A 14,546-nucleotide genomic window follows, 5' to 3' on the forward strand; every position below is an offset into this window, starting at 1 on the left:
TCCCCTGCCTTTTGGAAATTCCTTTCCACATGGAGTTCCAGAGGAAAGGATAATGAAATGGGGTGGAAGTTCTGCGCTTTGTAGTTGTCCTCATCCCATCTTCCAAAGAGCAAATCCAAAGAAGTTCTTTGTGTTATGTTATCTTCAAGCAGTGACATTGGGGTCCGGTATCACTCTGTAATAAAAAAGCTAAAGTGCTCGTTTCATGCCTGCTGTCCCTTGTGGCAAGACAGAAAGGTACTTTTACCAGCACCTTGTCCTGAACATCTTCAGTGGCATGGGCCCCTTTCTGGGAGAGGAGGCTGGGCAGGAGATATTCAGAGGGACAGGACATGGGTCCTACCTTCCAGGCATCCCTTTCCTCTTGTGAGGCAGGAAGGAGGAAAACAGCCATTCTAAAGAGAAAATGCTATTTGGAAAGGTTGGCAGGGTGTGAGTGTAGCTGAAGTGAGCTGAAAGTAGGGTGGTGGGGGGAGGGTGTTAGATTAGGAGCACGTTGAAGAAAGGGTCTCATGGAGAGGATGGGCAAAATAGGAAGTATCATAAAAGGAGAGGGCTTGTCCCTGAAAGGTGAAAATGGTTCAAAGGAAAAAGTAAACACTCTCACTTCTCTTTCCAGCCTGGGAAACCTTTTACCCCCTTAGGGGTTAGTGAAAGGCAAATTTAATGGAATCCTAGGCAAGATAAGGTAAGAAAGTACTATAATTTGCTCTAAGGGTTATCACCTCCATTCCTCTGCACAGGATCATAGGATTTAAAGCTGGAGGGGACCTTAGAGACCATCTAGACCCTTATTTTACAGATGAGGAATCAGGCCTGGAGAGGATGGAGCCCTCCCCACCCCCAACTCAACTAGACAGGGTAAGGGGGTATCTGAGATCATGCTCCAGAGGGGAGAAGCTGATGCTCAATTTTAGTATTTTAGAGAGAGAAGGAAGGCTAAAGATCTAGGCCAGTCTTCCTTTACGGCTTAGCAGCCAAACAATGAATGGGCAGCTTGGGACCACAGCAAATGGCAGGGCCAGAATCTGAACCTAGGTTCTCACTTCCATTAGGGAGTTTTCATTTTTCAGACTTGTTTTCAGCCCTCTCAAGAAGGAGTGGAAGTTAGGTTTGTGGGAAGTCCAGAGTCATACAGAGTGACAATAGGGGCTAAAAAGATCAGGGGTCCATCAACAGCCAAAGGAGAGTGACCAGAGGGAGCATAGGGAAATGAGGAAGAGAGCTGGACTACTTAGGAAATCAGATGCTTGTGGCCCGGAGATAAGATGGGTAGCAGAGGCTCATAGAAATGTGGGTTGAAGGGAGCTAATGAAGACAGTATTTCAGCATTACAAAATGACAAAGGACTGCCAGGTAAGGCTCCTTCCTCATGCCAGGACTCTTCAAGCAAAGTCTGGATATATCATAGAACAGGTTCTCATACAGCCCTTACAAATCAGGGATTGTGTCCTTGTTCCTTCAATCACCTCTCCCACATGCTATCTCATTCTAAATTAAATGATAGAAATAGCCGTGAGTGATGTTGCTGTTTAAATAGGTCTGTGCTGGGTGCTGTGAATTACAAGAATGGTTGGGAAGTGCTTCCTGTCGTCTAACCTCAAGCCTTTCTATTTCAGCAACAAGTTTGTAGAAAAAAAAAAACTTCTGCATTCCTTTGCTGAAGCCTAGGTAGATTTGGAGATGGACCCAAGATGGGAAAGACTAAACCATCATGAGACATCACGAAATCAGTCTGTTTCCCTGACACTCCTTTGGGATGAAACTAGTCCAGAGGGTCTCTCCTGACTAGGAAGGACCCAGATTTAGTCTGGTGACTCCCTCTGCTTCTGTCCTGGGCATATATGCCTGTCTGCAAATGCACGCACACACACGTGTGCATGCACACACACACACACACACACACACACACCCCTCTGGCAGAATGGAGAGGAAGGAAGGGCTGGCTATGGTGCCTGTGGGCATAGGGCCCAGGCTATGTGTAGAGCCAGGCGGCAGTGATCTGCCTGCTAATGGGGATGCACAGATTGACAGCCCTGGGGAACTAAGAGTCCCCCACTGACAGAGCCCTCCAATTGGCTGTATTACCACCTCCTTTCTGCCTCCCTCAACTCCTAGTCCCATAACACCATGTCCCACCAAGGCAGGACAAGGCAGGAATTGTTCCCCCTTTGTCTCTCTTCCCATTCTACCCCCACCCCCACCCACAAGATCCTGCCTCCTAGCCCAGACCTCTGGTACCAGTAGGGAGATTTGCCAGCTTTGCCCAGCCTCTAGGTCTAAAAAAAAGAAGCCAGGCCATGGATTGAGGTTTCTCTGACCACAGCCTCAGTGGGGATCCTACCATCCTGGTGGAACAGGACATCCCAGAGACATCCCAGATCAGTCCCTTTACATCAAATATACCATCTTCTGGGTAAGAAATGGCTTCTATTTTCATGAGATAGGGACTTTGTCCTGGGCATTGATGTGATCGAATGAGCCATTCCTCCATCTTCAAGGTACCTCTTGCTCCTCCCTGCCCTCCTTTCTGGGGATCCTGAAGCTCAGAGTTAGGAACCAGGGGTCCCCTGACTCTGGTCATGCCCCTCAAAGCCTCCTTCCCCCAGCCCATACTCATCTCCAACACACCTCCACCCACACCATATCTCAGTCTTCCCAGGACTCAGTCATCTCCCTGGAGATAGTATGTAAGTCTCCCCCAGCCATCATCTCCGTGGTGATGGTATCTCCTACGCCCACCCCAATCTGCTCAGATCTCACAGAGTGATTTTAAGACCAAGAACTCTGCCTGTAGGATTTGGGCATGTGGAGAGGAAGAAGTAAGTCCCAGGCATTCTGTACCCTTCACTCATTTGAATCCAAATTCTTCCCTAAGGGCTGTGCCTGGCTCCCCAGTCCTAGCCCTTCCCCTCCCTACTCACACTCCCCATTATATCCCATGGTTCGGCTGGGTAGACAGACTCTTAGGTCCTATCCCCATCTCCCCTCTGTGCCCCTCTGGCATCTCAGTGATGTACTACGGGATACAGTCCTAAACAGACCCTGGAGGTCCATTAGGGTGAGAGGAATGGAGAGACGTATAAGGGGATTGGGTGCCTGACTCCCCTGGGATTCTCCTGGAGGAAAGGAGAAGGATGAGTGGGGACAGCATCAGCAATGAGAGAGAGAAGGGGAGTGAGGATGGGTAGTGGGAGACTGGAAACAGAAAGACCAAGAGAAGCAAACCTTGTCACACAAGGAAGGGCAACAAGGGGTTAAAAGGGTGACAGGCATACCAATGGAGAAGGACGTGGAGGGCTGAACCCCCAGGCCAGTAGAATGAAAGGGAGTTGGCAAACAAGAAATAGAACTGGAAAGTTTTATGTACTGGGGCTGGGCTAGGGCTGGGCAGGGCTGGACTGGGCTGGGCTAGACTTGGGGTGGGGAGAGTGACATCTCTCCTCCCCTGGGGGCGGTTCCTGTCCAGTCTGGCCCTGCCCCTCCACTTGTGCCAAGGAATGTGCCTGAGAAAGGAGGCTAAAGCAGTGGGTGGGGGAGCCTGGGACAGAGCTGGGCCCAGACAGGGGCCACGGAGCCTGGAGAGACAACTTCACAGGTCTGGGGGAGCCTAGAGGGAAAGGGGAGGGCAAACGATTCAGAAGAGATTGGGACCAGTACAGAACTTCCCCCAGGCCCCTCCCCTTCCCAAAGAAGACCCAGACATCCAGCATCCCCGGGGTCCTCCCCATCCTAGAGGGGACCTAAACATTCTACACCCCCACCTCCCCAGACCTTCTCTCACTCAGGTATCTTGGTCTAACCCATTCCCCATCCCAGCTTGGACTTAGTTCTTCCTTCCAAGACTCCTCCCCATTCCAGAGAGAACCCAAGTGTCCTGCCCCTGGGTCCCTAGCTCCAGGCCTACTTTCTGACTCTTAGGTTCCTTTTTCCCCCTGTGAAAGGTTTTCTGGGTTCACCTTGGGCACACTGCCTGTTGAGTGTCTTCTCATTTGGGTGGGGCAGCATAGGGTAGGGCTTAACAAGACCAGAACACCTGGGTCCCATGCCTGAAACAGATTTGCTAGGGAGAGGGGTGACATCCAGGCAGCCAGCCCCTTGCCTAGGTCCCCTGAGGCTGCCCAGTCCCTCTCAATGGGGTACTTGTCCATAATAGACAAAGGAGGATTGAATGAAGTGAGTGGTCACAGTGGAATGGGCACAGCCCAGGGCCCAATAGACAAGATAGTCACCCCATCCTGAGACTAGGCACACAGGGGAGGTGATTGTGGTCAAAGAGCCAAGTTTCTGGGTCATTTCTAGGGAAGGGGGCTGCAGAGGGCTGGGAGCCTAGGTTTTCTCTGGTTGAGGGAAAAGAAATAAAGTTTCTCTGGGAAAGGAAGGCAGTGGGGAGAGGTCCAGACATTTGAGCCTTCTCTGTGAAAGGGATGGAAGGGTTTGGGAACTATAATCTGGGACAAAGAGGCTATATTTAGGGTAGGGGATAGGAGGTGGGGAGGGGGAAGATACCTTGTTATGTTAGACAATTGTTAGGGGGGATAGGTTGGGCTCCTTCCTAAACAGAAAGGAAGTTAAGCCTGGCTTCCCACAGCCCTACAGGAAACCAGGGAGGGAAAGGGGCCCCTGATTCCCCTCAGCACACCTCTCCCCGAATACACATAACCATAAAATCCCTGATCCAGGCAAAGTGTCTCCCCAGCCCCTGGTTTTGCCCCTCAGAAGACTCTGGGGGAGAGGGAAGCCAGTTTGACAGTCAGGTTCCCTGGTGCCCACCTGACTCCAGCTCATGGCATGGATAATGGCAGGGGGTTGGTTGGGAGGGGGGCCAGGCTGGCTGTTATGGGTGAGGAAGTTTTTTGTTTTCCTTTTTCCATGTCTCTAGCACCCCAGGGTCCATTGACTGTGGCTGAGGCAGGGAAGGGGGGGCAGCCCCTCTCCTGGGGGTGTGCCCCCCCACTGAGCCACTATGCTGAGCATCAAATTACCACAGCTGCTTCGGGTTCATCAGGTCCCTCGGGTAAGAGAGAGGTCCCCTCCGATCCATCCCCCTCCACTTTCACAGCCTGCCTCTCTCCTCTACCTCAGCCCTGTCAAGCTAAACTGGGGTGAGAATTGTCTCTTTCCAGAGAGAATTTTACTTCTCCATTCTTTCATCTTCCTCTCCCTTATCCTTGGGAAGTCCCTCAGGTGGCCCATCTCTCCATCATCCTGTCAGGGTGTCAGCCCTTCCTGATGTGATCCTTGGAAAGGTGACAATGGCAATTTTATGGGTTCACATCTATATAGCCATATAAGGTGGGAAAAGCACTTTCCTCCCAGCCTTGTAAAATATGTAGCATACCCCTATTTTATCTGCGAACAAACCAAAGCTCAGAAACTTTAAGTGACTTATCTGAGTTAGAGGGTATTAAGTAAGAATTTATCAAGTGCCTACTCTGGGCAAGGCACTGTTGACCAGGAGAAGAAAAGGTAGGGACTGCCCCTACCTATGACCCAGTCACATTCTAATGGGGCTCACAGAAGGATAAAGTGGGCAGTCTCTGGTGGGAAGGCACTGGAATGAAGAGGGATTCAAATGGGCTCCCCCCGGAGGTGGGACTCTAGCTGGGACTTGAAGGAAGCCACGAAAGGGAGAGGGGCAGAGCATTCCCCCTCATGGGGGCCAGTATTGGAATTGGGTCTTCTTGTTTTGAATAGGGCTTCCTGGGGGCAGCTAGGTGGTACAGTGAATAGAGCACCAATCCTGGAGTCAGGAGGACCTGAGTTCAAATTTGACCTCAGACACTTAACACTAGCTGTGTAACCTTGGGCAAGTCACTTAACCCCAATTGCCCTGCCTTTCCCCCTCCAAAAGAAAAAGAACAGGGCTTCCTTCATTCCACTGTATCAGTCTTAGTAATAATAGTTATTAATTACCATTTAATGTAGTAACAATATTTCATTGGATAGGAGAGGTAGCCTGGGATGGTCACAAAACTAGGAAAACCTGGGTTTTACTGCTCCCTTCTGCCACATACTGATGGCCCCAGGCAAGTTAACCTGTGCTCTCAGTGTTCTGTCAAATGCTAATAGAAACAGATGGGAGCAAATGGGCAGTAAGGATTCCTGAAAGTCACACAGTGGCTAAGATAACCACATATTAACATAATCTATGTTTTATTGCATTTTTATTTTGTTGAATATTTCCCAATTATGGGGGAGGGGGAGCACTAGGCAACTTTCCAAAACTAAGTAATTCTAAATTGTAGAGAAGGTGCCGACCTGTATTAATAGAGAGAATTTCCTCATCTGGACTTTTCTTATACTAATGAAATCCCGAATCAGGTCTCTATTCCTGTCTCATTTGAGTAGCACCAGGCTCTGGGCTCTTGACTTCTTCCCTAGGTCTTCTGGGAAGATGGGATCATCTCAGGTTATCGCCGCCCCACCAGCTCTGCCCTGGACTGTGTGCTCAGCTCCTTCCAGATGACAAATGAGACTGTCAACATCTGGACCCACTTCCTGCCTACCTGGTGACAAGGAGGGGATATGGGGTGGGGTGAAGAGGAGGGGAGGGGAGAGGGAGAGGAGAGGAGTGAAGAGAGATGGGCAGCAGGGATATGGAAGGCAGGTCCCTGTGTGGGATAAAGGGTCAGTTGGTATGTGGTCCAGATCTCTGAACAGAGACCAAAGCTAGTAGATCTAAAAATCATATTTCAAAACACTTTCCTCGAAGCATTTGTGGGAGGCAGACCAACAATCTAGGTATCATGGTCTCCTTTTAGTAGTAGATGGGGAAATTGAGCCTCAGGTTAAGTAGTTTATAAGGTCTTAGGATTTTGAACTGGAATGATAGAACCTTCTCTCTCCTTTTACAGTTGAAGAAATGCGGGGGGGGGGGGCGGGGGGGGTACAGCTAGGTGGTGCAGTGAATAGAGCTCAAATTTGACCTCAGACACTTAATACTTACCAGCAGTGTGACCTTGGGCAAGTCACTTAACCCCAATTGCCCTGCCTTCCCCCTCTAAAAAAGACCAAAAAAAAAAAGTACTCAGGAAATGGAAAAGCAAAAGAAGTTAAATAATTTGCCCATTAATACATATAGGAAGTAGTTGAATTTGAACCTAGGACAACTGACTCTTTAAGCAATTGGGGTTAAGTAACTTGCCCAAGGTTACATGGCCAGTTATTTTGTGTGGGTGTTAAGTATCTGAGCCTACAACCTATTCAGGGTCCTCCTGACTCAGGGACTGGCGCTCTTACTCACTTCGCCACCTAGCCTCCCTGACAACTGACTCTTAAAATCTAATGGTCTTACCCAGCACTATTTGGTAGCAAGCACCATGGCCCCCAAACCCAACCACAGGATTCACAGAGGTTGTAGAACTTTGGGTTTAGGAGTCAAAGGCTCAGGTCTGTGGAACATTGTGACAGTGGGGTCTGAGGCATCCTTAGGGTCATGTGATTATAGATTTGAGCTGAAAGAGACCTCAGAGGTAATCTAGTCCATTTTACAGATAAGGAAACTGAGGCTCAGAGAGTGACACAGGAAATAAGCAATCAGCTTGGGGCTTGAAGCCAGGTTCTCTGATTCCTGTGCCATGCCACCTCCCTTGAGGAGATGCAAGGTCCACCGGTCAGCAGCCTTGAGTGTGGTGCAGTGATAGGAGGCCTGATCCTGGCTCTGTCTTCAAGTTTTTGGACCTCAGTTTTCTGAGCTATAAAATGGGATTTCCCCTCCCCACTCTCAGGTTCCCTCCAGCTCTAAAACCTAGGCTCCTATCACCTCTAAAACTAGGGGGAAAGACCCCTTGGGGTTACTTCTGGCTCTATGCTTTGTATTCCCTGGTTCTAGGTATTTCCTGTGGCGGCTCCTGGCCCTGGCTGAGGGTCCTGGCTTCTGGTCAGAGCCCTACCACTGGCCACTGCTGGTGTATCTGTTGCTCATCTGCCTGTACCCCTTCACATCCTGCTGTGCCCACACCTTCAGCTCCATGTCACCCCGAGCCCGCCACATCTGTTACTTCCTGGACTATGGTGCACTCAGCCTCTACAGCCTCGGTGAGCCCAGGGACCTCCCAGCCTGACACTGAGCTTTCCTCTGTGGGGCCCTGGCATGAGGGCCTCCCTTCCCTGCTCATCACAGGCTCCCTAGAACTTCAGGGGACAGCTCTCTATACCCACTTGTTTTATATTGTTGTTGTTTTTTTTTAACCACAAACCCAGACTTTATTCAGTTGGCTTTTTCCCCAAGCCAGTACCCAGGGGCCCTGGCACCCCCACTGGGAACCCCAGGTAATACCAGGAACAGGAATTACAGGCCCTCCCTGTGTTCCCCCAGGCTGTGCACTCACCTATGGAGCCTATGCTATGCCTTCCTCCTGGCTCAGCAGCCCTCTGCACCAGCTGTTTGTGCCCACAGCCACAGTCAACTCTCTTCTCTGCACCTGCCTGTCCTGTTACTCGAGGTACTGCCACCTCAGATGAGGCTACACTCCCTGAAGCAGCCCTCCTGTCCCATCCTGCCCCTGGCTTTCCACTAAGCACAGAGAACAAGGCTTCAGGCTCCGCTTCCTTTGGGGCTTGGAGGCTGACTGTCTGACCTTCCCACCTTCAGGTTTCTAGAACTGGAGAACCCACTGCTCAGTAAGGTCTTACGCACAGTGGCCTTTGCCTATCCGTTCTTCTTCGACAACCTCCCACTTTTTTATCGGGTAAAGGTGGGGGATAGCCCCAGACCCAACCCCTGGTATCACAGCCTCAGCTCCTCACCCCAGTGGTCCAGAATCCTTTCCCTCCTCCCCCTGGGCCCAGTCCTGAGAAACAGGCATCCCAACTTCCTCCCTGTGACCCAGACTCCTAATTCCCAGTTCTAGCCTTGACCTAGAACCCCTAGCTCTAGACCTAGGACCCAGGAATCCCAAGTCCCGCCAGGGGATCCATGTATCTCGGCCCCCCAGGCCCAGAACAACCTAGGGGGCCATGAAGTCATGAGCCCCAAGTCCTAGACACTCTCACCCAATATGTCCCCTTCCTCTCCCTTCCCCCCCCCCCACCTCTCCAGCTCCTGCTCTGTTCCAGTGGGGGCTTCAGCTGTGGGCAGGAAGCTCTGAGTGCCAACCACAGCTATCACCTGCTCTGTGCCTTGCTCACTGGTTTCCTCTTTGCCTCCCACCTCCCTGAACGTCTGGCACCTGGCCGCTTCGACTATATTGGTGAGGGCGAGGTCTATCCTGGGAGTGTGGGGGAGACAACTCCTGGGTTTCTCAAAAGGCAAAATAGGAGGAAATGTGGCCTAGGAGAGATAAAGGATACAACAGGAGGAACCTCCCAAAGTAGGCTATGGTCTGAAGGTTTGTTTATAATTTGGCTGTTTGGAAAACATTTTTTATAAATACAGAAGCCCATGATGTGGATAACTAGATAAACCAGTGCTCACATTTCTAAAGTCCTTTACAAAGCAGCTTCCTGACAACATCCCCATGGAACAGGTGATGTTGATTACTAAGGAAACAGGCTCAAAGAAATGACTTGCCCAAGGTCACACAACTAGTGTCAGTAAGGATTCAAACCTAGCTCATCTTACTCCAGATTCAGTATTCTTTCTTCTTTCCTTTCTCTTTCTTTCTTTTCTTCCCTTCCTCCTTTTCTCCCTCCCTCCTTTTATTTCTCTTTCTCTTTTTCTTCCTTTCTTTTCTTTCTTTCCCCCAGTACTTTCTTCCTCCTATACCATGATACCTCCCAGTTGTAATGACCTGAATCATGGGGCCAGGAAACTGGAGACTATTGTATGCCCTGTATACCCCCCCAGGAGGAAAGAAGAAGAAGAGTGTTTCTTCCCTATTTGGTCCCCAAACAGAATTTTAAGATAGAAAGTCTGATATCCTTCCATCTCCCTTTTTGTGTCCCTCCCTCCAGTAACTCCTTATCTTAGGCCCCTCACTTGCCAAGTTCACCCCCCAAAATGCTCCCAAATGTCACCATCTGGTGGTGGGAGGACAGCACTTTCTTTGTAAATGTTGCAGCGCTATAGAAATATGAGTTATTCTACTTCAAGCTTTCAGTGGGTCCAGGATCTTAGCGATTCAGGCATCCTTCCACTTGCGCAGCTTGTGACCTCTCCATGCTTTACTGTCATTTGGAGTTCTTGCCCGTGTCCCTCAGAGAGCGTTGGTCAGTCAAACAAACATGTATTAAGTGCCTACTGTGTTCCAGCTAAGCACTGGGGATACAAGGAAAGGCACCCTCTGCCCTCAAGGAGCTCATAGTCTAAAGGGAGAGTCACTATGTAAATGAGTAGTACAAACCATGTCTAGACAGGATAAATAAAAAAGATCCAACAGAGGGCAGGCATTAGAATCAGAAGGGATTAGGGACTGCTTCCCTCTTCCTAGTACAAGGTCGATTTTAGTTAGGACTTGGAAGCAGAAGGTAGAGAAGAAGAGAGTATTGCAGGCATGGAGGACAGGCAGTGATGCCCTGACTTGGGAGAGGGGGCATCTTGCTGAAAAACCAGCCAGGAGGCCGGTGTCACTAGAGCCAAGAGGAAGGGGGGCAGGGCAGGTGGTGAGGAGGAGATAGAAGATGAAGACTGGGAAGGTGGAGGGGGCAGAGTACAGAGAGCTTTGAACACCAGACAATATTTTATATTTGATCCTGGATCCAATAGGGAGGCACTGGAGTTTGTTGGGTAGGGGAGTGACATGGTCAGACGTGCACTTTTAAGATCGTTTTGACAGCTGAATGGAGGATGGATTGGAGTGGGGAGAGACTTGAAGCAGGCTGACTCACCGTAGCAGTAGTCCAGGTGTGAGGGTTTGAGTCGGCAGTGTAAGAGGAGAGAAGGGGCCAATATGAGAGATGTTGCAGAGGTGAAATAATAGGCTGTGGCAGCAGATTGGATATGGGTTGGGTAGAGTTGAGAGAGGATAGCAGTGGGGGCTAGTGCCCCCAGAGTAATTAGGAAGTTTGGAAGGCAGGAAGGTATGGAAGGAAGGATAACAAATTCAGTTTTGGACATGTTGAATTTAAGATGTCCATGAGAGATCCATTTGGGGGTGGTTGGAGATGCAAGACTGGAAGTTAGCCAAGAGGTTAAGGATGGTTAAGTATATTTTAGAATCATTGGCATAAAGATGATCATTGAATTTGTGAGAGCTGATAAGATCACTAAATGAAATTGTATAGGACAGAGCCCTGTGGGATGACCCATTGGTGTTCGTGACATGGATGAAGGTTCAGCTATAGAGACTAAGAAGAAGTAGTCAGTTAGGTAGGAGAAGGCAGAGTCCTGAGACAGAAGAGAGTTGCTATTAGAGGGGTGGTTCATAGTATCAGAGATTACAGAGAAGTCAAGAAAGACAAGGTTGGAGAAAAGGCCATGGGATTTGACAATTAAGAGATCATTGGTAACTTTGGAGAGGGCAATTTTGGTTGAATGATGAAGTTGGAAGCCAGTGTGCTGGGAGTTCAGAAACGAATGAGAGTCCATTCAACCAGTTGGAGGCTCCCTCTAAATCTTTTAAAATTCTGTTGGGTATCAGTGGAGCACATGGACTGCCCATGTGTTATCTCTTCCTGTTACTAACTGACTAGCTCACATCTTCACCCACTCACATATGTCCTTGATAACAGATATCACCCTTCAAGATTACCTCTTCTTTCACATAATTAAAGTGACATTTCCTTAGTATCCCAGTAATAGCAGTAACTCCCATCTGTGTGGCCCTTTAAAACTTATAAAGCAGTTTCCCTACTACCCAGAATTAAGTAGTATCCCCTTTACACACCCAAAGAGGAGGCTTGTTAATCCCAACAAGCTTGGAATTAGTTAATGCTAGGCAGCATCACAAAGTGTAATGATGATATAAACCAAGAAGGGATAGGTATTAGGGTGTCTGAGCACCACCATACTGGCAAGACTGTCCTTGGGGTCAGCACCCTGAATCTGTTTCTGCTTTTTCTCAGGAAGCAGGAACCCATAGTTCTCTAAAAGTTAGGAGTTTTATTTTATTTTTTAAAATTTCCCCCCCAGGGGTGGCACCAGCCCTGGAGTCAGGAGGTCCTGAGTTCAAATTCGACCTCAGACACTTAACACAAAAACTAGCTGTGTGACCTTGGGCAAGTCACTTAACCCAAATTGGCCTCCAAAAAAAGCAAAAAACAAAACAAAATTTTGGGTCAGCTAGGTGGTGCAGTGAATAGAGCACCAGCACTGGAGTCAGGAGGACCTGGGTTTGGATCCAGCCTCAGACACTTAACACAAAAAATAGCCATGTGACCTTGGGCAAGTCACTTAACCTCCTCTCAACTGATCCCCTTCACACAGCCAAAAGCAGTTGGGCACTAATGGCATTAATCCAACAACTGTTACCCTGAACATGGGAAGGAAGATGCCTATTGAGGACCTTAAGTACACTTTTAATATGTTTATCTCTTGCTGTTGATCAAGGGATAAGGTTATGAGATGTGATAGTTCTCTTGCCTCTGAAACAGAGCCAGTCTGGGAGAACACCAGGGCTTCCTTGCCAGGAGTGTCCCCAAAAAAAATTTCCCCCCCACAATCTCTTCCACTGTAGAAGCAGCAAGAGGCTAAGCAGATGCATGCATGCATCATATTTATAAGTTGGAGACTGCCTGTAAGTTCATAAAATGTCATTGCTGAAAGATGTAGCACTGCAAAGGGACCTTAGAACTCATCTAGCCTAAACTTTCATTTTTGTAGAAAGAAAAACTGAGGCTGAGGGAGACTAATCATGGACACCCACAGGAGAAAGGAACGTTGGGAAGAGAAACTGGGAGGAGGGAAAGGACCAGACGTGTGCATGGATCCCTAACCCTCTTGCCTTCTCCCACAGGCCACAGTCACCAGCTGTTCCACATCTGTGCAGTGCTAGGCACTCATTTCCAACTGGAGGCAGTGCTAGCTGATATGGGGGCACGGCGGGACTGGCTGGCAGCCCATAACCCTCCCTCATCTTTGGTGGCCACTGTGGCCACCATGGGCCTTGCTGTGACTGGGAACCTGCTCATCATTGCCATCTTCACAGCATCCCTGCTTCGTGCCCCCCAAGCCCGTCCCCTGCTGCAAGAGACCCAGCCTGAGTCAGTGGGCAGGGCCAAGGGGGAATAAGAAGAGGAGCCCGAGAAGGCTACTTCTCCCCAGAGACCACACCATCCAACTGCCCAGGTTCTGGCACAATCTGTCACCATCCTTCTCCCCTATAGTTTTTTTATCTCTAGGAGAGAACTAGGTATCCAGATCCCCAGGCCCTGACTCAGCCCTAGGAGGCTGAGGGCAGAACATCCTGAGCCTTTAAGAAAGAAAGGTTATGAGAGAAGAAAAGTAGAAGAGGAAATGGGGTTTGGGAGAGGGCAGAGTGACTGGGATAAAAGGGCAGGGGAAGAGAGGGAGCAGGAGACCTCTTGTTTTGGCTTGAGGTAGGTGCTAAGGGCAAGAGATGGGACAGGCTAGTGGAGGAAGGCCTGGGGATCCCTCAGGTTCCCAAAGTGTGTCCAGGCTCAGGGGGATGGAAAGGATCTTTGAAGGTTTCAAATTGAATCTGCTTCTGAGCTGTATAGAAGAGATCATGGCATCTAAGGACCATAGATTGGGCCAGAGTGAGCTGTTATGGATATTAGAAGTTCCAATAGGGGCCACACCTGTTAGGTTATTATTTGGGCCTAAGTTAGAACAATATAGGAGTGTTACAGACACATCAGAACATCATTAGGTGTCAAATATTAAGATGTCTTACTTGGATCCCTATTCAGGATCATGCAGAGAATCTGGGTCAGTCTTTGGGGAAACAGCTCTCTTTAGGGACCCTTGGAGACCCCATGCTCAATGATCTCCTCTTCCTGAGGAAACTAACGCCATTAATTTAGACTTTACCAAAGGGGCTGTGCTTTCACCCCATCCTTTGGGACCAAACTCAAGAAAGGAGAAGGACAGGAAATAGCTGCCTCACCTGGCCCTCTGGCATGCTGGCTGAAATTACCAGAATATCATCATCTTCTCCAAGATGAGAGGTGAAATGGATAAAGGAACTCATTGATTCCTGGGAGAAACTGGATTGAAACAGTTACAGCCTCTTGGTGTGTATATCTGCTTTACTAGCACCTCCTTGCCAATAAAGATCTTCTCTCCCTTGAAGCAGACTGTGGTGGTCTGTGGAGCTGAGAAGCCCCCTTCATAGCCCCTCGGACAAGGCACACCTTTGCAAGTCTGAGTCTATGACCAGAGACTTGTGGTTAGCTCAGCTATGGAAGCATCGCAAGAAAGGAGGCGGTGTGGAACAAAGGACCACACAAAAAGGGACCAAGCTCAAAAGTGCAGTTCTAGAGGCAGACCTTAGAAAGCCTTTTCTTGGGCTGTAAGGTGTGGGAGACTTGGACTGGCTAGAAGGCTCCTCCCTCCCTTGGGGGTAGAGGATGGGACAAGTCCAGGTTTGCCCAGAGTCAGAGACATAGCTTAGAAAGCTCTACATTCTCTCTAGTGTGCACGCGCGCGCGCGCACACACACACACACACACACACACACACACACACACACACACACACACAC

General features: G+C 49.3%; 1 protein-coding gene across 3 annotated transcripts; it reads left to right on the plus strand.

Annotated features, from left to right (window-relative positions):
* Window positions 1-3,469: 3,469 nt before the first annotated feature.
* Window positions 3,470-14,134, plus strand: PAQR6 (progestin and adipoQ receptor family member 6). 3 transcript variants are annotated; one of them, XM_069107620.1, is made up of 8 exons: window positions 3,470-3,598; window positions 4,883-5,017; window positions 6,385-6,512; window positions 7,835-8,040; window positions 8,321-8,447; window positions 8,597-8,699; window positions 9,044-9,194; window positions 12,837-14,134. In XM_069107620.1, the coding sequence occupies exons 2-8, from the start codon at window positions 4,967-4,969 to the stop codon at window positions 13,109-13,111; spliced, it is 1,041 nt and encodes a 346-aa protein (XP_068963721.1). In that variant the 5' UTR covers window positions 3,470-3,598; window positions 4,883-4,966; the 3' UTR covers window positions 13,112-14,134. The 3 variants fall into 3 exon arrangements, with proteins under 3 accessions (XP_068963721.1, XP_068963722.1, XP_068963723.1); XM_069107621.1 differs by having other exon boundaries at window positions 8,597-8,693; XM_069107622.1 differs by lacking the exon at window positions 3,470-3,598 and having other exon boundaries at window positions 4,884-5,017; window positions 6,352-6,512.
* The last annotated feature ends 412 nt before the right edge of the window (window positions 14,135-14,546 follow it).

The sequence above is a fragment of the Petaurus breviceps genome, unplaced genomic scaffold, assembly GCF_028583685.1.
Source record: "Petaurus breviceps papuanus isolate PSGF00001 unplaced genomic scaffold, PetGlider_PUasm1.0 90165, whole genome shotgun sequence".
Lineage (NCBI taxonomy): Eukaryota > Metazoa > Chordata > Mammalia > Diprotodontia > Petauridae > Petaurus > Petaurus breviceps.

Bases quoted from the DNA above. Each gene is read 5' to 3' on its own strand.
- PAQR6 (XM_069107620.1), top strand. From the start codon at position 4,967: ATGCTGAGCATCAAATTACCACAGCTGCTTCGGGTTCATCAGGTCCCT. The intron at 5,018-6,384 runs GTAAGAGAGAGG...CTTCTTCCCTAG, and splicing joins GGGTTCATCAGGTCCCTCGG to GTCTTCTGGGAAGATGGGAT. The intron at 9,195-12,836 runs GTGAGGGCGAGG...CTTCTCCCACAG, and splicing joins TGGCCGCTTCGACTATATTG to GCCACAGTCACCAGCTGTTC.